The sequence below is a fragment of the Cervus canadensis genome, chromosome 24, assembly GCF_019320065.1.
Source record: "Cervus canadensis isolate Bull #8, Minnesota chromosome 24, ASM1932006v1, whole genome shotgun sequence".
Taxonomy (NCBI): domain Eukaryota; kingdom Metazoa; phylum Chordata; class Mammalia; order Artiodactyla; family Cervidae; genus Cervus; species Cervus canadensis.
Window position 1 is genome coordinate 20,051,341 of NC_057409.1, and position 26,806 is coordinate 20,078,146.

At 44.6% G+C, this 26,806-nt stretch overlaps 2 protein-coding genes across 6 annotated transcripts in view; both read right to left on the reverse strand.

The window, feature by feature from the left end:
- The window catches only part of RHBDD1 (rhomboid domain containing 1), a 188,432-nt gene that overhangs the window by 64,215 nt on the left and 97,411 nt on the right, over positions 1-26,806 (reverse strand). The window contains exon 7 of one of the 5 annotated variants that reach the window (XM_043445303.1): positions 23,765-24,021. The exons of the other annotated variants lie outside the window; for them this stretch is intronic. Coding sequence (XP_043301238.1) covers positions 23,906-24,021 — 116 coding nt within the window. The 3' untranslated portion in view covers positions 23,765-23,905. Of the gene's footprint in view, positions 1-23,764; positions 24,022-26,806 lie in introns of those variants that run through there. 5 annotated transcript variants of the gene reach the window in all.
- LOC122426404 (60S ribosomal protein L17-like) lies at positions 7,533-26,717 on the reverse strand. Its single transcript, XM_043445306.1, has 4 exons — positions 26,707-26,717; positions 19,799-19,802; positions 13,781-13,786; positions 7,533-8,109 (listed from the first exon to the last, which is right to left on the reverse strand). The coding sequence occupies exon 4, from the start codon at positions 8,085-8,087 to the stop codon at positions 7,533-7,535; it is 555 nt and encodes a 184-aa protein (XP_043301241.1). The 5' UTR covers positions 8,088-8,109; positions 13,781-13,786; positions 19,799-19,802; positions 26,707-26,717.

The window sequence follows — 26,806 nt, forward strand, 5'->3', positions numbered from 1 at the left end:
TGGGACAGTGTGGGGGCATCATAAATGTTTGCTGAATGAACCAAAACAACAACTAGCATGACAGCAGAGAGGAGCCTGGGGTCCGGGGGGCCAGGTCAGGCCCATGGGGCTGGAGGACCCTGAGAGATACAGGTAAATGGTAGCAGCTAGGGAATTTCAAGGCCCGGGAATCTTGGTTTCTCGCCTCTGCCAACAACCAGCTTCCAAACCCTGAGACATAAATGGGTGAGAAAAGGCGAGAGGAGGCTTTGGAACACGGTTCATCTATTCGTTTCCCCTCACCAATGCATGGAGGCCATCTGGGCTCTGGGGTTCCACTACATTAGAGGCCTCCAGTACCTGGATGCAGGCTGAGATATGAGATGTGATATGTATATCCCTGATGAATGCTGTCGCAGAGACTGTAAAAATTCAAATTATTTCCACTTTTCAAATAAACTTGACTTAACTACATGTTAAGTGTGTAACTACACGTCAAGAGACATTAGTTATCAAGGCACAATTACAGAAACGATCCCTGACCTAGGAAACAGTCCCCAAGATGATGAGCAGTCAAGGAGAACACTGTGGTTCAAAGCTCTCACAAGAGCTGGAAGCTGCTGGCCGGCTTCTCTTGCAGGTGGAAAGAGAGGAAGATAAGCTGTTCGGGGAAAAGCCTGCAATGAGAGTGCATCACAGCTGGTCTCAAAGGGGCCTGGTTGGCAGGCTGGGCTGGGGTGGGCATTGAGAGACTCACCAACCCAAGTCCGTGAGGAAACAGCAATGCAAGAGCCTTGGCAGATGCACTTGCTGGGTTAAAAAAGGGCAGGGGCCGAGAGGAAAAGTAACTGGAAGAGGAACAACATCCCTGTCAACAGTCCGAGCCCCGTGATTTCCGAATGGCTGGTGGGTTAGAAAACCAGAGTGGGCCCCGTGGCAAAGGCCTAGATAACCGGGGAGGTGAGGGGGACACACGTGAATCTCTTCAGAGTAGACGAGCTGGGAGAGTCTTGTGCACAAACACCAACAGACAGGAGCCTTGCTCTCTGCACCAGGAGCTGAGAAATGCTTCCTCTGGGTCAGAGCTGGCCCTGAACTGGGACGGTGGGGAACTTTCATGACGCGATAAACTACCCCAGATGCAGGACCGCCATCTTAAAAACATGCTTGTTTTTTGTATTTGATGGTATTTACCCTGAGCTGCACTGCTGTATTTTGTTAGGTCTGACTAACTCGCCCCACCCATACCAAGTTCTGATCCATTAAAGAAAGAGCATGTATGTGTGTGTGCGTGCTTGTGTGTGGGCACGAGTATGTGTGTTAACAGACGTGCCTTGTGACTGAAATGTCTCCAATGAACAAGCCCTCCCAGTCTGAGGAGGAGCCAAGGGCTTTCTGAGACTGTGGGCACCCCTTTGAAATAGTCTGCCTCTAACTAACCTAGAATTGTTCAGAAACGATTCTAAAATGGCCTGTGCTATGGAGACTCGGTAACAAAAATAGCTAATTCTTGCTCTGCCAAACTGCTTCAGTCGTGTCCGACTCTGTTCAACCCTATGACTGTGGCTCCTTAGGCTCTTCTGTCCATGGGATTCTTCAGGCAAGACTGCTGGAGTGCCATTTCCTTACCTTATTCTTACGCGTCTGTCAAATAATTTCTAATAAAATCAAACTTATGAACAGAAAGGGAGACCTCAGTACGAAATTTTTTGAACTTTAAATGCCAAGTTAGGAATCTAGAGTGAAGCTTACTTTGGATAACATGATTTTAGGTAAGTGGGGAGGAAAATGTTGCTCTCTTGAGCATCTTTGGGAATATCTAAGTGTGTGCCATGACCAGAGAAAAGGCGAGTACTGAAAGGCCTACCTACAGTTAAGAAAGACGCTTTAAAGACTGTGTCATGGGTGGAAAGGAGATTCTATGTGAGACGCAGCCAGCACATCTTAAAATCATGGATTTTCAGAGTGGGGATGAGGAGGACCTGGGATGGAAGGATTCTGTCTGCATTTAAGAGCCGGGGAACTGAAGCGCAGAGAGGGTGACTGGGTCTCCTGCTTCGCACAGCTAAGAGGGGGAAGAATCAGATGCTGTGTCTCTCGGGGCTCTGGTCCTGCCACCAGGCTTCACTGTTTTCTCTTTCGGCCATCTCATCCTGGAGAATTCAACGCCCCTTTCGAGTTTGGAGTGGACATTGGAGTTTATAAGAGGGCCCTCTGGCCACCTGGCCCTGGTGGAAGGGAACGGGCTCTAGTGCCAGACAGAGCTGCTTTTGAATACTGGCTCTGCCCCTTCCTCTGGGCCCTCGGAGAAGTCACTTTCCTCATCACCCCTGAATTTTCTTGTCTGTGTGATGCAGAAACCTACCTAGAGATGTGCTCTGGATGGAAGGGAGTAAAGGACGCCAGCGCCTGGCGCAAAGCATTGGAGGGTCAGGGTCTCCTGCTATTACACTGATGGCCTTCTGCAAGCTGCCTGACTCGGGGACTGTTCATGCCATCCACTCAGTCAGTCACACATGCTCAGACCCCAGCTGTCCTGGAAGTCGCCCCTCCCTCACCTGCCCCCTTCAGCCCATCACCAGATCCTGTCATCGTCACCTGAACGTTCCTCTGACTCGCCCCTTCCGCAGCACCTGCCCTGTCACCAGCCCTGCCTGGGCCACCTGCTTCCGGAGGCTGGGTGGTGCCTGAGCCCTGAGACGGTGTCCTGCCGGCGCTCTGGTCTTCAACCAGCCATCCTCCACAGGGGAGCTGGAACGCTTTCCAAAAACATGCATCTCACCAACTTTATCCTCGGCCTAAAGCCCTCTAGGAGTTTCCTTTCACCTAAGAACAAAGATCAAGCTCTGTAGCCAGTCCAGTAAGCCTGCCCTCCCTCAGCACTGACTCCCAGGGATTGTTCCCCACCTCCCCCAGCTCTCAGGCAAGTGGCCGTGCCCCACTTTGCTCTGAACTCTCCCAGGATCACGTCCCCTTCCTCCAAAGCACACAATGCCATGGTTAGTGGTTTCTAGCAAATTACAGGATTCTGGTGATATCAGTCTAGCACATCCTCCTAAGGTGGTGAGCTTTGTGGGGTGAGCACTGAGGCTTTGTGTTCAAATTCTCCTGGCCCCAGGGATGAATAAATAAAGGAACCAGCAGGAACTGGAGGGAGGAAGATGCGGAGGAGTTTAACCACTGTCCTCATTTTATATCCAGACTGAGGCTCAAGCGTGGCGTGTGACTTCCCGAGGTTGAGATCCCCAGAGGCCAGACCAAACAGCAGTGGTCCCCACACTCCCCTCAACCACGCTGCTTCAGAAACCACCACCCACATCTCTCTTCACATTAGCTGGTAGCTCAGCATAAAAAAAAAAAAAAAAAAAAGACAAAACAACATTGTGGGTTTTTAAAACTGGGGGACTATGAGGACACAGGGGTGTGTGGTAGTTGTTCAGTCATGTCCGATTCTTTGTGACCCCATGGACTGTAGCCCGCCAGGCTTCTCTGTCCATGGGATATTTCAGGCAAGAATACTGGAATGGGTTGCCATTTCCTTCTCCAAGGGATCTTCCCAACCCAGGGATTGAACCCAGGTCTCCTGCATTGCAGGAAGATTCTTTACTATCTGAGCCAACAGGGAAGCCTGTTGCTCAGTCGTCTCCGACTCTTTGTGACCCAATGGACTACAGACTGTAATTGTCATGTGGATAAAAGAAAAAATTGAGAGTTCATAAGGGGGAGATTTTTGAGTTAAAAAAAAAAAAAAAAAAAACATGAAAATGCACAAAATTTATTGCTATTTAGACCAAGTGGAACAACATTTCCAGAGCTGTCTCTATGGATCTGAAGATTCTAGATTAAGGACAACTGATTTGGTCAAAGGCTTGTAGACTTGTTTTCTGACACAGGCACTCTTAGGAAAGGAAAAACAAGGGCGTTAAAAGCTACACTAGTATGACTGATCTAAATGGAACATACTTCCATGAGTCATTTGTAGCTTTAAATACTATAGAAAAAAGAATTTATGAAACATGCCCAAACAGCCTCCCTTTGATGTGGTGAGCTCTTTTCAAACCACATTGTTCAAATTTATGTTAAAATGCAAACCCTTCATGTTTACAACGGGACTCTTGGAGGAATGCAATATAAAAGTACAACTGCTAAATTTCAAAGACAAGACTTATAACCCCAGAACAATGGGGCATTCCCAGTGCGAATTTATGAGCTGTTAAACCTCAAAAGGTTTCCTCAATTAGCAGTGAAGGTTCTTGACATTTGCAGCCTGATATAGGGGCTGCTTTTTATATAATTTGGGGTGTACTGCTTTTATCGGAACTTTCCCTTACTTTGGTGGACCTCGGACGACAACCATTGTGCTCCTCTCTGGGCAGCGTTTGATCCTGCTAATTATGCTGTGGGGCTGGGATGGCATTTCACGGTTTACCGTTTCTCCTGGGGCGTGCTACAAATTATACATAATGCATTGCATTGTAATTGCTGCATTGTGAACTTGGCTTGCCTTTCCAACATAAAATACCGACATCCAAGTAGTTTTATTATAAAAAAAACAGAAGGGATTCTTTCGGATTATAAACATCTGAAGACCTAACATTCTCATGATTCCGGCGGCTATTTTGGACACACGGCGGGTGGGGGTGGTGGCGGGCAAGGCTGAAAAGCAAAGCAAATATATTTCATATTAATGTTTACAGAGAGAAAGAGGAGGCGGTCACGAAGGCAAGGCCACAGTGAATGCAAAACAAAACGGAGGAGGAGCTGCAGGGCTGACAGAAGTCCAAACTGGGAAACCGGAGGGGCAAGGTCTAGCCCTGGCCCTTCACCTCGCTGGGCCTCAAGGTCCTCATTTTGAAAACAAAGGCACGGGATGAAATGACCACAAAGGTCCCTTTTCCATGGAGAGAGGAACCTCAGGAGGGCAGTGACTTGGTTCCCAGTCTGATTTGTCAGGCACAAATCCTTGTCACAGCCAGGAACCTGTGTCTCGTACCAAACACATGGCCTTTTGCCACTGTTGGTGCAGGGCCTCTTAGAAAAAGATGATGTTTCTTTAAACGACAGGGGGAAGAATAAATGAAGCGCAAGTTTTACATATGCAATACCATCAAGAGCAAAAAAAAAATCACAAGGACAGGGGCTTCCCCTGGTGGCTCAGTGGTAAAGAATCCACCTGCCAACATAGGACACATGGATTCTATCCCTGATCCAGGAAGATCCCACATGCTGAGGAGCAACTTAGCATGTGCACAACCACAACTACTGAACCTGTGCTCTAGAGCCCAGGAGCCGCAACTACTGAAGCCTGTGCGTCAATACAATACAAGATATTCAATACAATACAAGAGAGGTCACTGCTCTGAGAAGCCTGTGCACTGCAACTGGGGAGTAGACCGTGTTCGCCGCAACCAGAGAAAAGCCGGCGCAGCAATGAAGACCCAGCAAAGTCAGAAATAAAATTAAAAGAAAAAAAAAAATCACAAGAACAGTACTGGGGTCCCTCCAGATGCCCTCCGCAGGCCGGTCACAGGACCTGCTGCAGGCTTAGAAGCAGCGCCCAGGCACCAGGGGGCGCCCTCCTAAGGCCCCTTCTCCCTGTAACGGGACAGCAACCTGATGTACAAGGCAGACGGGCTTCCTTCCACTTCTCAGGGAAATGTGTGTCCTGGAGGCGCCAGAGGTGCCTACAACACTAGGGGTCCTCACCCGGACAGCTCAGCAGGCCACAGGACACAGTCCGTCGTGCTCAGGCAGGGTAGATCATGACTGTGTTACAACTGTGGCTTCTCTTTGAAGTTGGGCCACAGATAATCCAACGTGCAGGTGGTAGGCTGTTAACCTTCCACGAAAGAATTCTGTGTCCCTCACCTGACTTTCTCCTCCCACCTGGTTCAACAGCAGGCAAATGGCCCAGTTAATTTCAAACCAAATTTCAGACTTACATTTGACGGTTAAGTATGCTTAGAACTCAGAGGAGAGTCAGAATTCTGTTTAAATTGTACACCCAGTGCTTCATAAAAGATGTCCTGGATGAGAAACACGGCGGCCATCTGTCAAGATCGAGGAAAGGCTATGAGGCATGTGGGTCTCCTTCCTTCAAAGCCTCAAGTTCACCGTGGATAGGTGGGCATTCTGCTACTGACTAGCTCATATGAACAAAAGGGGACGCACAGGAGTGGGCAGCTAGGAGGGTAAACAGTCAGGATTACAGCTTTAGGACAGAATACTCATAGTTCTTGGCCCTAGAGCTGTATGTGAAGGCTCACAGACATGCTACCAGGGAGATAAGATCAGCTGTGATTTTGTCAGCGAAAGAATCAGGTCAAGGTTCTTCTCCCCTGGTTATCACTCCTTAAAAGACAACAACAGCAGTAATAATATGAGGCCTGGCCTTTCCGAGAATGACCATCTCTACGGCTTTTCCACTTGCCTATTCTCAGTTGAATTTACCTTGCTTTCTAAAAAGAAAACAAGTCAAATGTAAAATAACGGAAAAGTTCCTGGTGAAGGGGACAGGGCAGGAAGAGTGAGAGGTCATATCTAGAAACTGTTTTTGAAAATACTCCCAAGGCAATGGAGCTTTGCTCTAAATAAAAAAAAATACCAATCTTCGAAAGGGGATAGTTCTGGGTAAATGGCAAAGCATGAGGAAGCTGAGTGGAATATGAAAATACTACCTTCCTGACAAATACCATATGATATCACTTATGTGTGGAATCTAAAATATGACAAAATAAGCCTATCAGTGAAACAGATTCATGGACAACAGAGAAGAGACTGGTGGTTGCCAAGGGGGAAGAGCCTAGGGGAAGATGGAAAGGAGTTTGGGGTTAGCAGATATAAGCTTTTATATATAAACAAGGTCTAGCACAGAGAACTTACATTCAATATGCTATGATAAACCATAGTGGGAAAGAACATTAAATACACACACACACATATATATAACTGAATCACTATGCCATATAGCAGTAATTAATATAACACTGTAAATCAACTACACTTCAATTAAAAAAAAAAGAAAATACTATCTTCCCAACTTCTTTAGACAAAATTAGGCCTGAGGTCCCCGCACGCAGGCCCCCACTGCATGTCACCAGAAATCTCCAGTGTAAGAAAACATCTTGCACAATTTTCTTAAGTAATTATTTTCTTAAATTGATGCCAGGCAAATCTTGTTCTTCCTCTGGGGAGAATATACTTTGGGATTCCTGCCACAAATTAAATGGTCTAGATGAGTTTAGAAAAAGATCATTTAAGGACAATCAAATCATTTAAGGACAATCATATACTCACATATGCATACATATATATACATATATATATATGTGTGTGTGTGTATACACGGCCATGTGTAGGACACATATGTATATATACAACATACACACACTGGAAAAAGCAAATACTGAACATGCACAAGAGTGCCCAGGTTGGAAATTCAGGAAGGAATCCATGAGGAAGGATAGTGCCAGAGGACAACACAAACTCAAGAAGGTCTCTGCATTCCTTTATTTATTTATTTAACTTTTATTTGCATTTATTTTCTGCAGCATTTATTCCCGGGCCATAAGTTTTTGTTTCTTCAGTTTCTTCTGGGATATCTTTTTCTTCTGTGCAACCTCCTCTTCCGGTTTAGGAACAATCTGTTCTTTTTCAGTAAGAATCATCTCAATGTGGCAGGGAGAGCTCATGTAGGGGTTGATCCGACTGTGAGCTCTGTAAGTCCTGCGCCGCATCCTGGGGGCTTTGTTCACTTGGATGTGCTCAATGACCAGAGAATCTACATCTAAGCCCTTAAGCTCAGCGTTACTCTCTGCATTTTTGAGCATGTGTAGTAAAAATCCGGCACTCTTTTTGGGCCACCGACCCTGTGTCCAGCCCCACTGTTTGGCCTGTGCACACCTACCAACTCCACTGTTGTAACGACAGAATGGCACACATTGCTTCTTTAAAGTGACATCCTTCAGATACTTGGTGGCTTTTCGGATATGCATACCCTTTATGGCCTGGGCAGTTTCACGAGTGTTCTTAAAGTGAACACGAAGATTTGAACCTCTTGATTTGCATGATTTTGTGGGGTTTTCTGGGTCGAGTGAATAGCGCACCATTTTTAGGGGTCAGCTCAGGCCGCTTACCAGAAAAGTGCATTCCTCTATTTTGAAGTCCAAGTCCATCAAGAGATTTTGAAAGAAATCAGAAAAAATAAAGCAGTGGAGGAACTGAAGTTTTACATTTCCATTTTCTATGTTACAGGCTTTCTTTCCCTCTCCAACTTTATAAACAGAAGGTTTCAGCCTTTTGAAAACACAAGGACACTTGTGCACATACAACCAAATCCAACCAAAAAGTGAGATATAAAAACCAAGGTCATTTCAAGTGATACCTCAAGCGAGAGCTTGATCAAGGGTCTGGACTCCAGGGAGAAGTCTGTCTGGTCCTGGTGGTGGTCCCCATGCAGGTGGCCAGTGAGTATTTGTTGAAGGACTCAATGCCAAAGACTTCCCATGGATGGAGAGTAAGTTCCATCATTGCATCTCTTTGTGGGCATCATTTGCCCACAAACTCAGCCAATCAAGGGGCACTGCAGGTCTTTGGTTTAGCCCTGGTCTGCCCTGGATCCATCCAGCGAGATCCATCACAGCCTCTAAAGACCTTGGGATGATCTGAGAACAGCAATCTACCCTGGTATCCATTTATGTAAGAAAAGTGAGGATCCACTTCTCTAGGGATAAACCAGGGCTTCCCAGGTGGCGCTAGTGATCAAGAACCCACTTGCCAATGCAGGAGACTTAAGAGATGTGGGTTTGATCCCTGGGTCAGGAAGATCACCTGGAGGAGGGCATAGCAACCCACTCCAATATTCTTGCCTGGAGAATCCCATGGACAGAGGAGCCTGGTGGGCTAGAGTCCATGGGGTCACAAAGAGTCAGACACGACTGAAGCGATCTAGCATGTAGAGGTGAACTCAGGACTGAGGAAGGAAAGCATGGCTCTGTCCTTTACACAATCTTCATCTCTCTCTCCCCTCTCATCGTTCCCTTTGCATATGCTTGCCTAAGAAGGGAACTCTCAAACTTTCTATCATGTTCAATAGCTATCAAATCCAAATCTAAGGGCTCTGAAGAGAAACCACAAAGATTCACTTTTAGATTTAAAAAAAGTCACATCTCCTGAAAACACAGATATCACATGAGAAACACTTGAGAGCTAACACTTAGAATTCTAAACAAAACAAAAGAGACAGGCAAAAACACTTCTTCGGTTTTGTCAAAAAATGAGTATTTGAATATTAATAACAGCCACCATTTATCCCACACTTGTAAGGCAAAGCAAATAAACTAGGGCAGTTAAACAGAGAACTGATTATCACCCTGAGGTGGTTACTCCTTCATAAGAACTCTGTGTGTATGTGTAGTCACTAAGTAGTAGTCACTAAGTTGTGTCCAACTCTTGCGAATCCGTGGACCATAGCTTGCCAACCTCCTCTGTCCATGAGATTTTCCAGGCAAGAATACTGGAGTTGGTTGCCCTTTCTTCCTCCAGGGGATCTTCTCAACTCAGGGATCAAATCTGAGTCTCCTCCATTGGCAGGCAGATTCTTTACCACTGAGGCACCAGGGAAGCCCTCAGAAGAACTACCAAAATGCAAATAACCTGTAGTCTATTCTTGCGTGTGTCTTAGCTGTAATAGGGTAGAAAATCGGCTTGAAAAAGAACAATGAGAGAAAGACAAGGACTATGTTTTGAATGGAGTTTGGGGGTGTCCACCAGGATGACTGTGTAAAAGAAATAGGCCTTTTTCTTTAATATCAGACTTTACCATTTACTACTCACCCATTTGTTCATTCCTTCACTCTGTCACTAAGTGGTCATTCGTCCAACAAACATTTATTAAGTCCCTTCCCAGAGCAGAAAAGTTTATAAGAGCAGGGGGATGGCTTTATCCTCTGTGGGACCAGTACTCAGGGACTAAGCCTATGAAAATGTCTGAGATCTCAAAATAATTAATTGACTCCCTAAGTGGAAAAAAAAAAAAACAACCTACAAAACTGAACAGCAATAAATATTTGATTAAATGCTTATGAAATGTACCATATTGATCATTTAATATCTCAACTCATAAATAGGATATATATATATACATTTACAGCCATTTACTTAAAAATGTATTAATATACTACGGCTGGGATGTCACATGTTTGAACACATTTGAGATGATATGGAGTGGGGGTGGGGCTTCCAAAATTAAAGCCCACAGAAGTCCTCAAATGCCCCCACAGGATGGACAGGACGTCTCTGCCCTCCTGGAGTGTACAGTGCAGCAGAGACAGAGTCACATGTGAATAACCCCCATCACCTTATGAAATGCCTAAGAAAGTTACCCCTTTGAGCCTCATTTTCTTCATGAAAAAATAACCAACCAGACAACCATAGCCTTAGGGGCAGTTTTGAGGACCAATGTTTTATTAAATGGTAGGAAAGTATTTCATAAGCTCAGAGTCATAAGAAGTCAAAATTTAACCCCTCTCAGCTCCTCCTGGTGGGAAATGTCTCTTACCATGTTGGGTGCTATACCTGCTGCCTATGTGGGAATCAGTGCTCAGAACAGAGACAAATCTCTACCACACACTAAAAACAAGGCTGCTTTGGTGCCCTTCTGCAGCCCACAGATGTCTCTGAGAGACAGACATACATAAACCAGGATGCTTCGTGTAAAGATAAAACCGGGTCTATATTATGAGATTACAAAGAGACAACGGTTTAAAGGCTCTGCAGGTAAAGAATCCTCCTGCAATGCAGGAGACCCAGGTTCAATCCCTGTGTGGGGAAGATCCGCTGGAAAAGGAAATGGCAACCCATCCCGGTAATTCTTGCCTAGGAAATCCATGGATAGAGGAGTCTGGCAGGATATAGTCCATGGGGTCAAAAAGAGTCGGACACAACTTAGCAACGTGTGCACACAAATACACACATCTACACACATACACACAAACAATGGATTAAAAATAAACAAACAAAAAATTGCTTACTTTGGTAAAAATAAAACCATTTTTCAATTAGCTCAGCCCTAAACAGATACCACCATCTATTTTGCCCTAGGAATGAGAAACTGCAGACTGCTCCTAAATTTGATTTTACTTCTCATTTTTGTAGACATTTCATGAAATAGCTTAATCTTCCCGGGGGGGGGGGGGGGCAATGTTAGCATGCATGTAAAAGGAGAAAATGAACTCAGCTTTGGAAAGGAAGGATCACATGGCATAACACAGAAATGTGTCCTAGGAGGCAGTTTGATTCTATTATTTCTCACTTTCCCTTTTCCCTATTTGTCTTCACAGACACCCTTTTAGGCAGCAGGGTAGGAGAAGGCTGGGGTAGGGTGTGACCGTGTGAAAAGGAGGCCAGGACACAACATAACTGAAGAGGGACAATAGTTATAAACTTGTGCAAGTAGAACCTGGCTCCTTCAACTGTGTTAGAATAGACCCTCCTTTTGGCTTCAAGATTCCTTTTGCGTCTCACCACAGGATGTGTGTTAGGATCATATACAATGTGTTTAAATAAAACAAGAAAACAAACCGAGAAAAATTTTGCATGATGAAGAACGAAAATCTACTAAAAATACTTTACAGTGACTTCAAACATGGAATCACATTTTACAAATAACATTTTCATGGCTTGGGCATAAGAGACTCAGGAGGAACATGTGGATTAAATTTCATCCAAAATGCATAGGGCTTTAAAAATCAAGGGGAAATTGGCTTGGCAAAATTAGCTTGGTTTGTAGAGCAGAGCTTGGGGTGTGGGGGGTGGGGGACAGAAAAAAGAAGTTTGCAAATGGCAGTCACTTTGGCATCCCCCCACTCCTACCCAGTGCTCTCTTTGATGGCCAGGTCAACTGGCTACAAGGGCCGTTGCCTGGGAACAACTTTCTTGGAAATCATTTAACTCTCTCTCCCTATTTAGGCAAACTATTCAATGATTTTATAATAAATGACTCTCCCTCACCTCTAATATCTCAAGCATCAAAAATAGAGGCCTAAGGTCTACTTGTGGAAAAAATGTTGAGCTATCTTAGGCTCTGATCAAATGCCTACCACACCTTTGTGGCAATCAGGTGTGACTACATATGTAGGGACATTTTTGCAATCAGGTGTGACTGCATTTGTAGGGACATTTTTATTTCCTATTAATCCATTTGAAACTATTGGGTTGGCCAAAAAGTTCATTTGGGTTTTTCCATATGCTGTAATGCAAAACCATGAACGAACCTTTTGTCCAACCCTATACTTTTTCTCCCCAAACAAGCATTATTTTAGACAAAACCCACAAGAATCAGGCTCTTTTTTACTGCCCAAACTTTTTTGTTTTTCTTCACCACACAAACTTATACACAAATACTACCACCACTAACATTGCTATAAAGTATCTTGGTATTCATAGTGCTTTGCTGCTGCTGATCTTCAGTCTCCCAGTCCTGTCTGACTCTTTGCGACCCCATGGACTGCAGCACACCAGGCCTCCCTGTCCCTCACCATCTCCTGGAGTTTGCCCAAGTTCATGTTCCCTGCATCAGTGATGCCATCCAGCCATCTCATCCTCTGATGGCCTCTTGTCCTTCTGCCCTGGATCTTTCCCCGCATCAGGGACTGCTCCAAAGAGTTGTCTGTTCGCATCAGATGACCAAAAATACTGGAGCTTCAGCTTCAGCATCGGTCTTTTCAGTGAATATTCAGGGTCGATCTCCCTTAAGACTGACTGGTTTGATCTCCCTTAAGATTGACTGGTTTGATCTCCTGGCTGTCCAAGGGACTTTCAGGAGTCTTCTCCAGTACCACAGTTCGAAGGCATCAATTCTTAGGTGTTCTGCTTTCTTTACTAGAGATCAAATAGTGTTTATTGTTTCTAAAATGCACCCTCAAACACCACCTCGTTCCATTTTTGGGGACAGTTACGACAAGCATTTAACCCATTTTTTTTTAGATGAAAAAAGGGAGATTCAATGAAAGATCATACAGCAACGACTGGCCACTCTGCAAATACCAATTGTACTTTCCTGTCCTGGCACCTTTTATTGCTCATTTTTCCCTAGAATATCTATTCCCTTAGTCCTCACTGACTAGACTCTCCCATTCTTCAAGGAGCAAAACAAATACCACACCTTTCAAGCTATGATCCTTTATGTCATTTTTGTCTCTAATCAGTTGACTTCAAGGGAGACCATCCTAGTAAGTCCGGGTGGACCTGACTGAATTAGCTGAAAACCGCTAAGAGCAAAGCTGAGGTTTCCTAGACAAAGAAGAAATTCCACCAAAGAACCAGAGCATCAGCCCACCCTTCCTGAAGGTCTGTCCTACAGACTGCAGACTTGTTGGTTCAGTTCCCAGAACTGTGAGCTCCTCAATGAGTCAGGCACTGCTCATTACTGGATCATAAGAAAATAGCTAAAAAGATTTTCATAAAGTTCATAGGATATACTCAGGATACCCTGACAAAGTATTTGTTATATGGCACTTACGGAATTGACTCTTGGGGATCTGGGGTCACCTCCCAAAGAGAAGGCCCATTTTGTACATCAGGTTCTTAAAGTCATCTCCAGTTCAGCTTCCGAGCATTACCTGGGAACCTCTTAACAAGTCACATGCTTACTGTGTGCCAGCCTCAGTCATGTCTGACTCTGTGCAACCCCACGGAGTGTAGCTCACCAGGCTCCTCTGTCCAAGGAAATTTTTCAGGCAAGAAAACTGTAGTGGGTTGCCAATTCCTCCTCCAGGGGATCTTCCTGACCCAAGGATTAAACCTGTGTCTCCTGCATTGGCAGGTGGATTCTTTATCACTGAGCCACTTGGGAAGCCCCAAATTTTCACACCTCATCTCCAAACCCATTAAGTTAGGAGTTCTAGGGGTGGAGCCCAGCTCTAGGAAACCATTCTGTGCAGTGTGCAAGAGAATCACCTGCAGAGTCTGCTGAACTACAGACTCTTGGGTCTCACCCAAGACACATGGCTATTTTCATATGTAAATGAATTAAAATTAAGTAAACTTAAAAATACAGCGCCTTAGTTGTTCTAACTACATTCCAAGCACTCAGCACATGTGGCTAGCAGCTACGATTTTGGACACAGAAGATAAAAGACCAAACCATGTCCATCACTGTGGAAACTTCTGTAAGACGGTGCTGCTCTAGAGCCACTGAGCAGGGCCCTGAGGAGAAACCCCTCCATACACGGTCATGTACTACAGCAGGGAAATTAGGAATTTCCACTATTGGCCTTACGCTGAAAAAGCACAAGGCGAGATGGTCCACACCAAAGGCAAATGTTGCTTTGTGGTTAGGCCGCTTCTCACATGGGTGATTCTCTGTTGCTTAGGATGAGCAGCATCAGGAGTTTATATATTTACTACCACTTAAGGCTGGGGAACCCAGCAGCAGTAATGGAGCCTATGTGAGTCATCAGGGTCCTTCTCTTCACCCTTTATTAGGGGTGGGGGATGATTAAGAAACTTGAAGCTTTTAGAAGCTCGGGGCTTTCAACTCTGGTGGAACAAGGTACAATAGCAGGGTCTGTATCACACCAGGAACGGTTCACATCCTGAAACAGCTCCTGTCAAGGCTATTGCTAACCTTGGCATTGCTAAACCCACAGGTCATTTCTCAGTCCTCATCCGCCCAGGACCACCAGGGCACCTAGCACAGAAGAATACTCTTTCCTCCTAGAAAAACTTGTCTTCAAGGGCAGTGGTCCCCAACGTTTTTGGCACCAGGGACCAGTTTTATGGAAGGCAATTTTTTCACAGACCCGGGAGGTAGGTGGTTTGGAGGGATGATTTGGATGACTCCGTTGGTAAAAAAAAAAATCTGCCTATAATGCAGGTAGACCTGGGTTTGATCCCTGGGTTGGTAAGATTCCCCGGAGGAAGGACTGGCAACCCACTACAGTATTCTTGCCTGGAGAATCCCATGGACAGAGGAGCCTGGCGGGCTACAATCCATGAGGTCGAGAAGAGTCGGACATGACTGAGCGACTCGGCACGCACACAACAAACACACAAGTATTACACTTACTGTGCACTTCATTTCTATTATTATTCCCAGCAGTTCCCCCTCAGATAATCAGGCATTAGATCCCAGAGGCTGGGGACCCCAGTTCTAGGACCACCTGCTCTCTTTTTCTCTGTTTTTTCACCCTGCTTCACTGGTTCCTTCTTCTCACTCTCCTTTGCTGGCCTCCTTTTCTCTTCAACCTTTTAATGTTGGAAACCCCCAGAGCTCAGTCCTTGATCCTCTTCTCCATTGATAAGAAGAGGATTCCATTTACGTTCCCTGGTGATTCCATCTACGTTCATTAACTTAAATATTATTTACATCATGCTGATAGTTTCAGACCATACCTGTCATCTAATCTCATGCTGAACCACCAACTCCATCCCCACGTGGAGCTCTCAAAGCTTGTCACTCTCTCCAGGTCCAAGACTGAGCTCTATTTTTTCTCCCTGCAAACCTGCTCTATGTGTTCAGGTTAATGGGAACTCCAACTTTTCAGTGCCCTCAGCCAAAAATGTTACTCCCTTCACTTCTCTTTCTCTCATAATCACTGCTATTCTGTCAAAGATCCTTCCACTCTGCCTTCAAAAGGTATCCAGAAGCTGACCACCTTGCACTCCTCCACGGCTGCCGTCAGAAAGGGGGCAGCGGTCCTCCCTTGCCTGAATCACTGCAGCGGGACCCTGACTGGTCTTCCTGCTGCTCCCCTCTGCCTGTCTCCACTTGTGCCTCCTCCTCTGTCTGTCTTCCCCTTGTCTAACTCATCAGCTCAGCTGTCACTGGGTTTCAGTTCAGTTCGGTTCAGTCCCTCAGTCGTGTCCGACTCTTTGTGACCCCATGGACTGCAGCACGCCAGGCCTCCCTGTCTATCTCCAACTCCCACAGTTTACTCAAACTCACGTCCATTGGGTTTAGGTCCCACCCAATCAGGATGATATCACCTTGTTACTTTATTACACCTGCCAAGAGGCTTACTCCAAATACAGTCATATTCTAAGGCTCTGGGTGAATATATCTCTTGTCGGGGGTCACCATTCAACCCACTAGGCCACCCCACAGACTATTTTCAACACAATAGCCCCAGTGACCCTTTACAAAATCAAGTTAAATTATTATGATACTCCTGTGCTCATAACCCTCTAATGGCTCCCATCTCACTCAAGAGAAAAACTGAAGTCCTTCAACGGCCTGAAAGGCCCTATGGAATCTGGCTCTCACACTTCTTTGTCCTGACCTCCTACAGTCCAGTCATAACAGTGGCCTAGACGAGTGGACGTGGATTTGAGACATATTTTGAGTTAGCATCAAGATCACCTGGTTACTGACCAATACCCAGGAGGTAACACCTGACGGGGAGCAAGTTGGGGAGGTAGAAAAGCTACCACAAATTCAGGTTTGTACGTGAGGCACATGAGATGTCCTTGAGCTCATTTATCTGTGATTTCAGAAAGAGATCTGGGCGGAGGAGATAAATTTGAAGTACAAATAGTAACTAAAGCTTAAGAGAAGAAAAGAAGACCTAGAATAAAGTCATTAGGAAAACTGATATTCCAAGGTGGCAGGGGGTGGTGGTGGGGGTGTGGGGGGAGCCTGCAAAGTAGACCAAGAAAAAGGTTTAGAGCAGAGTAGCAGTGGGAAACCTGGGAGGGTGGGCATCAGGAGAACTGGAGGAAAAAGGCAGGGTTTCAAGGAGCGAGTACGTAACATTAAGTACATCTAAGGAAGAAAAGTGTCTCCAAGCCTCAGCAACATTGAGATCACTGGGGAACTTTCATTAGAGTAAGGGGCGGGGCGGGGAGGAGGGGTAGCGGGCAGCAGCATGATTGAAGAAATGGAGGGAAGATCCAGAGTGAAAGTGAAGACTGGAGACTGTAAATGGGAAGGAAAGGTGGTGAATAAAAGTCAGTCGAGTTGTTGACCTGTCTCCTTCTCTTTGGGATGAGGGAGGAAAGAGACTTGAGTAGGTTTACATGTTGATAGGAAGGATCTGGTAAAGAGTCAAAAGCTGAAGACAGAATGGAGAGAGGGTGAATCAGTAACAACAGAGTTTCCTGAGCAGAGAAGACAGGTGAATGACTAGCTTTTGAAAAGAGGAAAGAGCCCTCCCTGCCCAGCTGTCAGGGAGGGACAAGTATGCGAGTGGATGCAGGTAGGTTTGTAGTTTTCATGATGGGATGCCGAAGGTGGATTCCATTTTCTCTGGGAACTCGAGGACAGGGGAGATGTCGATGTCATTTAGGCTCCGTCTGTTCTGTTGGGTCACATTCTCCAATCGGGCTCAGCTGCCAGATGCTGGGTCCCAGATGTCCCGAAGGAGTGAGCTGCAAAGGCACTGAAGTATTTGTAACAGAGTAACTGAAACAAAGGACTGAACATCTAAGCACTGGATGGAGGCAAGACAAGAAGGGAGGAATTCATGAACTTGAAAACAAAGAACACCTGCAGTCGAGTATCCATAACTTTAAGGTCATCTTACAGTGGTCAGAACTCTAAATATTAAAATCCATGAAAGCTACAAGCCCAGTGTATCTAACACGAGAAGCAAAGGATTTTAGATACAACTACTCTACTATTAATACTAAACACTACTGTACTTACAATCCAAGAGAACCAGAGGGAACTCGATACTGAGGGAGGTACTGAAACTCGAGGAGCATCATTCCAACTGAATTTCATATTACCAAATTGTGTTTAAGTGATGTGCTTTACTGATTTGGCTACAACTGCTTCTAGGTAAGCATCCTATACACACGTTTACCTGATTCTTTTTCCATCTTAACTTACACTCTGGTGCAGTGGTTCTCAACCAGTGTAGCCCACCTAGGGAACAATGGCAGTGTCTGGAGATAGTTTTGGCCATCACAACTGGGAGGAAGGGGGCACGAGCATGCAGTGGGTAAGAAGTCAGATGCTACTCAACATCCCACAGTGCACAGGATGGCCCCATCCCACCGCAACAAGGAACTATCCAGCCCCAAAGGTGGCGCAGTGGTAAAGAACCCGCCTGCCAATGCAGGAGACACAGGAGATGCAAGTTCGATCGCTGGGCTGGAAAGATCCCCTGGAGAAGGGAAAGGCTACCCACTCCAGTATTCTGGACTGGAGAATTCCATGGACTGTATAGTCCATGGGGTCGCAAAGAGTCGGACATGACTGAGTGACTTACACTTTCACAAAGTGGTACAGTGGAAAAGAAGTGAAGTCGCTCAGTCGTGTCTGACTCTTTGCAACCCCATGGACTGTAGCCTACCAGGCTCCTCCATCCATGGGATTTTCCAAGCAAGAGTACTGGAGTGGGTTGCCATTTCCTTCTCCAGGACTGAGCAACTTACACTTTCACGAAGTGGTTCAGTGGAAAAGAACCCGCCTGCCAATGCAGGAGACACAGGAGATGCGGGTTCGATTTCTGGGTCGGGAAGATCCCCTGGAGGGGGAAATGGCAACCCATTCTAATAATCATGCCTGGGAAATCCCATGGACATGGACAGAGGAGCCTGGTAGGCTACAGTCCACGGGGTCACAGAGAGTTGGACATGACTGAGCACACACATGCGCGAGCGCACACACACACACACAGACGAGGTTAATAGAGCTCAGTTAGAAAAACCCTGTTTTAGAACAGACGTCCTTGTTTGAAAAGTAGGCTATTAACATCAGAGAGAAGAGGGCTCAACTTTGGGTCCGGGTAACAAATTGTCTTGAAATTTTCTGTACCATGAGCATATGAACAGCCTAAATAAAACTACCTGACTTTTTAGAAAAACACTGAAATATGAGTACACAAAACCTCGTAGATGTAGATACGTAAGAAAGGATGTAGATGCTCTTGATGACTTCGTCTCTCCCTCCCTCCTTCCTTGCCTGGCTTTCCCCATTCTCCTGTTTGTTTCTCTGCAGAAGGAGCTCTGTTCTTCACCACTTCTGCACACCGGACTGTTATGTTCCAATGATAAATTAATTTTGACAAAATTCCTTTATGAGTGGTAAATGTAAAAGTCTGAAGAATTTAGTCAGCTGGCCTTTTGCCCATATACAGAAATGATTAAAGACTAGACTGCAATTAAATTCTGAGCAGAGTGACATAATTAGCAAATTTATGAATGGGTCTTCTTTTCACAGTTCTACTGTCAGGACTAATTACTTGTATTAATTAGAACTGTCAACACATGAATATGCTTGTTGAAGCCGCTTCCTATGGTAAAATATGAGACTGGTAAATATCAAGACGCTTGGAAAGATGCAAAGACTTCCGTTTATTAGCAACTCTAAATGATACAGAAGCACTGCCTGCACAATGAGCCTTGGGGATTGTAAATAGATTCCCAGTTAATGAATTCACTATTTGTTCTTCCTTGCTTAGGCGTTAGTCTTGGTTTAGCCTTTGGATGAAACAGTCAATATATCACTACTTCAGAAGGACTGTAGCAAGGATAAGGAAAAGAATTCTGTAAGTTTACTGGAAAAGCAGAAAGAATAGCTGGGATGGTTAAGGTGAGGAGGAGAGAATTCCTGTCTTTTCATTAATTAGTCTGAGACTTATTGTAAACAAGTGTTAAGAACTGCTTAAGTGTAAAGGGAAAGGACAGCTGGGGGCTTTAAGCACCAGAGTTTGAGACCCAGTTTACACTCTGTGACCTTGGGTAAGTGGAAAGGTTACTGAGCCCCTCTGTGCCTTGGTTTTCTCATCTGAAAAATGGGAACATCAACGGACCTTGCAGAAAGTTACGGTGAACCTTAATTCAGTTAATACATAGAAAGGGCTTAGACCAGCACCCAGCTCAAGGTATGCGCTGGCTGACTGTTGTTCAGTTGTTGTTTCAGTTGCTAGGTTGTATCTGACTCTCTTGCAACCCCATGGACTGCAGCCCACCAGGCTCCTCTGTCCATGGGATCCTCCAGGCCAGAACACTGGAATGGGTTGCCATTTCCTTCTCCAGGGGATCTTCCCGAGCCAAGGATAGAACCCTGATTCCTGCACTGGCAGGCAGCTTCTTTACCACTGAGCCACCCAGGAGGCTTTGGATGGGGGTAGAAACAGAATTTCGCACTCTGAGAACAAGATCCTTGGAGCAGGATGCAGTGCTTTGGAATCAGAACCAAGCCCTAATACGTTTAATATATATGCCTCAACTGTGCCCTGCCTCATGAGTTCTTATACAAAGTAAATTTTTTAAAACGCATGTAAGGCTTCCCTGGTAGCTCAGGAGGTAAAAATGCATGTAATGTCCTTGCTGGGCCTGGTATATACAAGGGGGCTTGCTAAATATTAGTGCTTAAGCATTCATTGCAATTATCATCATTTTTGGAGATATCTCTAGGAAGGCTTGAAATGAATGCCAAAAGATATATGTTAGCCAGTGGCCTAAGATAAGCAAAGACAGCACGTGTGAAAGAGGAGGAGCTCTCCCAGGGCCTTCTCTGGGTGCTGGGGGGTGGGGGGCACTCATCCCAGGACTCAGGCGGCTGTCACCACAGCCTCCAGAGGAGGGTCTAACCACCAGCCACAGAATCCCCATAAATCCCCTAATTACCTTGTTCGCTGATGAAGGAGAGACAGCTGGGACTCCAACTGGGGCCTGACTGGCTGTGAAGCCCACACTGTGTGGAGGCGTGAAAGGCAGGCTGCAAAGGGCTTCCTCACAGACTGAGGCGGAGACAGACTCTCGGCTCTTCCTATCTTTGCCCTGTTTCCCTGCTTTACATGTTTTTTAAAACACAGTCATCATTATGGTTGCCTGGGGGAAACGGAGGGATGTGTACACACTGCTATATTTAAAATGGATAACCAACAAGCAGCTACTGTATAGCACAGGGAACTCTGCCCCGTGTTATGTGGCAGCCTTGATGGGGGAGAATGGGTACATGTATATGTGTGGCTGAGTCCCTTCACTGTCCACCTGAAACTATCAGAACAGTGTTAATCAGCTATACCCAATATAAAATAAAAAGTTCAAAAGAAAAAAACCAAATTCTTGATAGGCAAAGCTTCGGTTGTCTAGATGAACTGTATCTGATAACTACCGTAAAATAACTACCTTAAGACAATTTTAAATTAAGTTGGGTTAATCAACTTTTTGATCATCTTAAGCAGCAACTTGGGCAAGGGGGCTCAAAACAGAGAATTATTCTCGCTTTATGCTGCTTTAAAAGGTCCTTCCAAAGACGCACATTTCTGACTGTGTGAAGATGGCCCAACACATGGATGCTGCTGGGAGTGTTTAGGGAATGAATGAGAAGCATTTGCTGGAGTCCCCCTCAATTTAAAGAGCTAATGTTTGGCATTTAGCAAAACATCAATACTAGGGCTGATTTCAACTGAAAATCCAATTGTGTACAAAGGTTATAAAATTAGAGACTAAGAAAATATAAGTTGAGTCCTAATTTTGTTTTAAAAATCATTTGATACTTAATTTAATCAATTAATTAAAGATGAATCTGGCCAAAAATTCACAGCATCACGACACTCAATGCATAAGAAGAAAATCTAGTTGGAGAATGTTCTGGATCCATCCACAAGAAAGCTCAGTTAAATACAAGATGCCAGAAAACCCACCAGAGTTCCCAACGTCATGTTAGAAAACAAGCTGATGCAAGCTGGTCAATCGAACTTGTTAACATTTATTTTAAAGGATAGATCCTCACCTCTCTGCTCTAGTTGGCCAACAGACACTCCTCAAAGCAAATGCAGGCACCAAAGGATCTTATTGACAACCCTCTAAGGTAGAGGGGGATATGTATTGGGTTGGCCCAAAAGTTCGTTTGGGTTTTTTTCCATAACAGCTTATGAAAAACCCAAACAATTTTTTTGGCCAATCCTACAGTTGTAATGGTGAGAATGTGTATTATTACTCTTTGAATAATCCCCTTCATTTTTCTGATGGCGTATTATGCTTAAAAGTGAACTTGGAGGATACAGTAAAAAACAGCTCTGAACAGGGAGTATGATGCTGCAGACTCCAGGACGAGTGGTCGAGCCGTGTGGCTCCAGCCAATACCTTCTCTTTCTAGGGTGCACTGTGCCAAGGGGGTTAGGACCAAGGTGGTGAGTGCTAAGGCCCTTACAGAGCTATTATAATCCAAGGAATGACACATTATTACAAACAAGAACTCTGCGGAGTTCTTATAAGGCCAAACTGCTGCCACAGGGCTCTTAGACTAACATTTTTTTTGCACAGTTTCTGCAAGTGTCAGCTGAGTTCTCCTCAGATGGCAGAGTCGTGCCCGTCAGGTTATAATCGTCTCTAATTGGTGCTCTTGTGAATTGCAAATTTCCTAATCACTAAAAGGCCTGGAAAAGAACCTCATGCCTCTGTAATAAGAAACATGTTAAAAGGCAAAATAATTAAAAAAGAAAACACACTACAAGCAATAATCATTAAAATGTGCTGCTTTATGCTTATGTCAACATTCCTCATCAATAAAGGCAAGCCTAAAAAACAGAGTAAATGAAAAACAAACATGCTGTTCTACAGTTTCTTAATTGCATGATTTCCAATAAGAATTAGTATGTGATGTAAGTTGGTTTTAATGGTTTCCTTTCTTTTCATGGAAACCTAAGAGGAAACCACTCACAACCCACTCTCTTCCTCTCTCCCTCCCATCAATCCATCCCATTCCTAAATATTCCAGACCATCAGTCACCCTTCTCTTTGATTAACAATAGGTTCACCCAGACAACGGCTGTTTCTGCTGATTCCTTCTTAGTTCCCTCCTTCCAACCTTCTCTCTCTCTCTTCCACTTAACTAAGTTTCCTGCAGGCAGAGACTTTGGTTTTAATCTTCATTTAAGGGGAAGAGGGGTGGCTACCTTGCCCATACCTGGCACAATATGGGTTTTCCATATATTCTAAACATTACATAGAATTTAGAAATCTAGGTAACTACTAAATGGATGGTACTATTTGTACTTTCAATTAAAAAAAATTTTTTTAAAAAGGTACCTTCTGTCTTCTTCTACAGTTAGAGAGTGACACAGAGATAAATGGAAACCTCTCTCCTTTGTCCTCAAGGAGCTCCCCACCTGAAGACCTGCAAGAATCACAGGATGCTCATAACGCATTCCTAGTGCCTGCACCCACATGGCTGATTCCGTGTACACACCCTCACCCCTGCCCCACTGGCTGTGGACTCTAGTTTATTTGGGGGTCCAGGCACCAATAATTTTTAAAAGGTCCTCAGATGATTCTGACTGGCAGTCAGGATTGAAAATCACCCAAATCACTGAAACATCGTCTTGAGTTACTCAGTAACAGTACACTTGACCTTTCTTGTCTTATAGGCCTTAGATGGACCCACAGTCATGCTGGATCCAATGGTGATTCTCTTTTTTCCAAAAACCAAGTGTGGTCACAAATACTCCTTTAATTCTCCTTGATAACAGTGAGCTGTACCTTTCATAAAAGTCCACTCTCCTCCATTTAATATCATCTTTTCTAACTTTCCACTGAAGTGGAAGATTTTGTCTATCGTTGGCTGAGTGTTAGCTGTGGGGTGGAAAACATCCGGGGATTTTATATTCCCTCCACTTTCACACGTCTCCACTGAAGGTTCTGGAAACTCTCAACCATGAAATGTGTAGTAGAAATTCCCATAGGAAGGTTAACGTTGACCAAGAAGACATTAAAAAACCTCTATTTGGAAAACTTAATTTGAAACTTTTTGATGAACCTTTTTTTTTTTTTAAATTTTTATTTATTTTTATTTTTGGCTGTGCTGGGTCTTCATTGCTGCTCGGGCTTTTCTCTAGCGGCAGCGTGCAGGCTTTTCATTGTGGCTTCTCTTGTTGCAGAGCATGGGCTCTAGGGCACACAGGCTTCAGCAGGTTGTGGCATGTGGGCTCAGCAGTTTTGGTTCCCGGCCTTTAGAGTACAGGTTCAGTAGTTAATAGCACACGAACTTAGTACTCTGTGGCATGTGGGATCTTTCTGGATCATGGATCGAATCCGTGTCTTCTGCCTTGGCAGGTGGACTCTTTACCACTAAGCCACCAGGGAAGCCTGAAAGTTTTTGATGAATATTTTACAGAAAACTAGCTAATTACAATTTTTAATTTCATTCCTATGAGTATGAATACCAAAAACAGTTCATTAAGCTAGTAAAATACTAGTAGCATTTAGAATACTATTAACTATATTAATTATCAAGTAAAATACTATGACAATGACCCTAGCAATACAATATGAAAGGCAAAACAATGTAATGATGAAGTAAACAGACTCTGGAACCAAGACTCCTTGGGCTCAAATCTCTGTATATGACTTATTAGCTATGGGACCCCAGTTTCCCTGCCTTGAGTTTAGTCTCCTCTTCTCTGAAATGGGTAAATAGTAACCCTTCATTTGCAGTTGTCGGACTGAGTGAACACACATGTACATACATGCTCACATATATACACACGCACATACACATATATACACATGCATATGTCACTAAATAATGGTGCCTGGCATGCTGGAACTCAAATTCCATCTCTCTCCTGGAACCCACACAAAGCAAAGTGAGCTTAAAATCCAGATTTCACCTTGTTGCTACCCCCGCACTCGAGTCTCAATGGTTTCCCCTGTCTCCAAGGTCAAGTGCAAAACCCTTAATGAGTCTGACAACCCAATTCCCACCCATTTGCCACTCTGATCCGCACATTGTAGTACCTACAATGGGCCACCCTCTCATCTCAGGGCCTTTCCCCATGGTCCCCTCTCTCCTTTGGTCACACCCTTCCCTAACTTCTCATCACATTCAGGGGAAAATCAAAATCCTTAGATGGTCCATGGTCTGGAGCCCACTAATTCAAATTTAGGATTGATACCTAGATTGCCTCAAACTTTAGATATGATATATGTATTCACACGAGAAAACATGCTCACCCCCTAATTATTTGTCTGCCAGTCTTTAGGACAATCAAGGTGAAAGCAGTTGTTATGATGTCATTACATCCACTCAAGAGGAAAATCTGTGAATCCTGAGTTTAGAGTAAGTAGGATCCTGTCTGTATATCTCTCTTCTGTCTGCTGTAGGTGCAGTTTTTATTTTCATGTTAAACAGTTGTCTGTCTATTCATGTCACTAAAACAGCAGAGAAAGACACTCTTTTTAGAAAATACAAGTCTGGGTGTTTTTTAAGGACAGTGCTCATTTGATCTCATTATTCTACCAGCTAATTGACAGGAAAGAATGTCCTAATAGCTCATTAACTCTGAAGATGTCCCCCTTGTCTGGTGTCAAGGTCTAAGAGCTGGAGTGCACAGCAGCTGTACGGGGACAAAGCCTTAGGTTCGCACAGTTGAAAAACAGCAGATGTTTTGATTTGGGTTTCAAACAATCCTATCTACACCATGGCAGGGTTTGGTGGTGAGTTACTTTCCCCTCAGGCTAATAAGATGAACCACATGGCCGCTTAAACATCATTTTCACAGCCACCGCGTATGGAAATCATTCTTGGTTAGATGATAATCTGCCAGAATGGTAACTGGTTTGAAAGGCTCTGAGAAAGCGCTCCTTGCTGCTCTTCCCCTTCTATGCCTCCTTGTCCCTCACATGCAGGACGGTCTGCTCCTGCGGTAATGAGCCAAAGTGTAAGAGAAACAAGCCATCAACATGGGTGGTGCTCAGTGACTACTCAGATCCCTTCCTCAAAGCACACAGTGAAATTATGCCATTTGCAGCAACACAGATGGACCGAGAGATTGTCATACTGACTGAAGTTTAAGTCAGACAGGGAGGGAGAAATATCTTATGACATTCCTTATATGTGGAATCTAAAAAGAGATGCTACAGATAAACTTACAAAACAGAAAGAGATTCACTGACTTAGAGAGCGCATTGATGGTTGCCAGAGGGGGAGGGGCGGTTAGGGGAGTCTGGGACGGGCATGTGCACACTGCTATATTGAGAATGGATAACCAACAAGGGCCTACTGTAGAGCACAAAGAACGTGTGTTACGTGCCAGCCTGGGTGGGAGGGAGTTTGAAAGAGACAGGGTCCATGTACACGTATGGCTAAGCCCCTTCACTGTTCCCCTGAAACCATCACAGCATTGTTAATCAGTGACACCCCAAGACAAAATAAAAAGTTCAAAATTAAAATTAAAAAAAGAAAGAAATCCAGAATTCCAGGAAACAGCTATGCCCATAAACCAAGAAACGCTGTCTTCATGCCTTCCTGATGCATAAAACATTAAAATGATAATAATTAGCAAATAATTAGGGCTGCCGAGGGGGTAAGAAAACATTGTCATAACCTGACAAGTGTCACAGTGTCAAAGCTATGTTCAAGATGGTCCTCGCTGGGCCTGAGTGATCTAAGGCAGGGGCTCATTTTCCTCCTTACCCCCACATGTCTCCCTAAAAAGCATCTTCCACACGATGGAGAATTACTTGGGGCTTAAAGTTTATCTCTGTCACAGCACGGTGTGCCAAAAGAAGGGCCTGCTAACCCCCAGAGACACAGCTCATTTAAAGTTATAATGAAGACAGCAGGTGTTCCATGCAGATGTCACTTCTTTCTAGAAGACACTGATTAAACACTTTATCTCCCTTAATGTCGGTGGGCTAGGCTACATTTTATTTCGGCATCACCCCGAGCTCCTTTTAGTCTCACTGAGATGAAAATTACATACTACTGGGTTTTGTGTTGTTCTGTAGGGATTTGCAGGGAATCCTGAACACTATGATCCTAGAGTCAACTCCCACTGTTTCCTAGAAACACAAAAAGTATATTTTGCGATATAAAAATTCTCTTCCACAGAAAGCATGCCAGACTCCCCCTTTTCTTGGAGACCCAAAC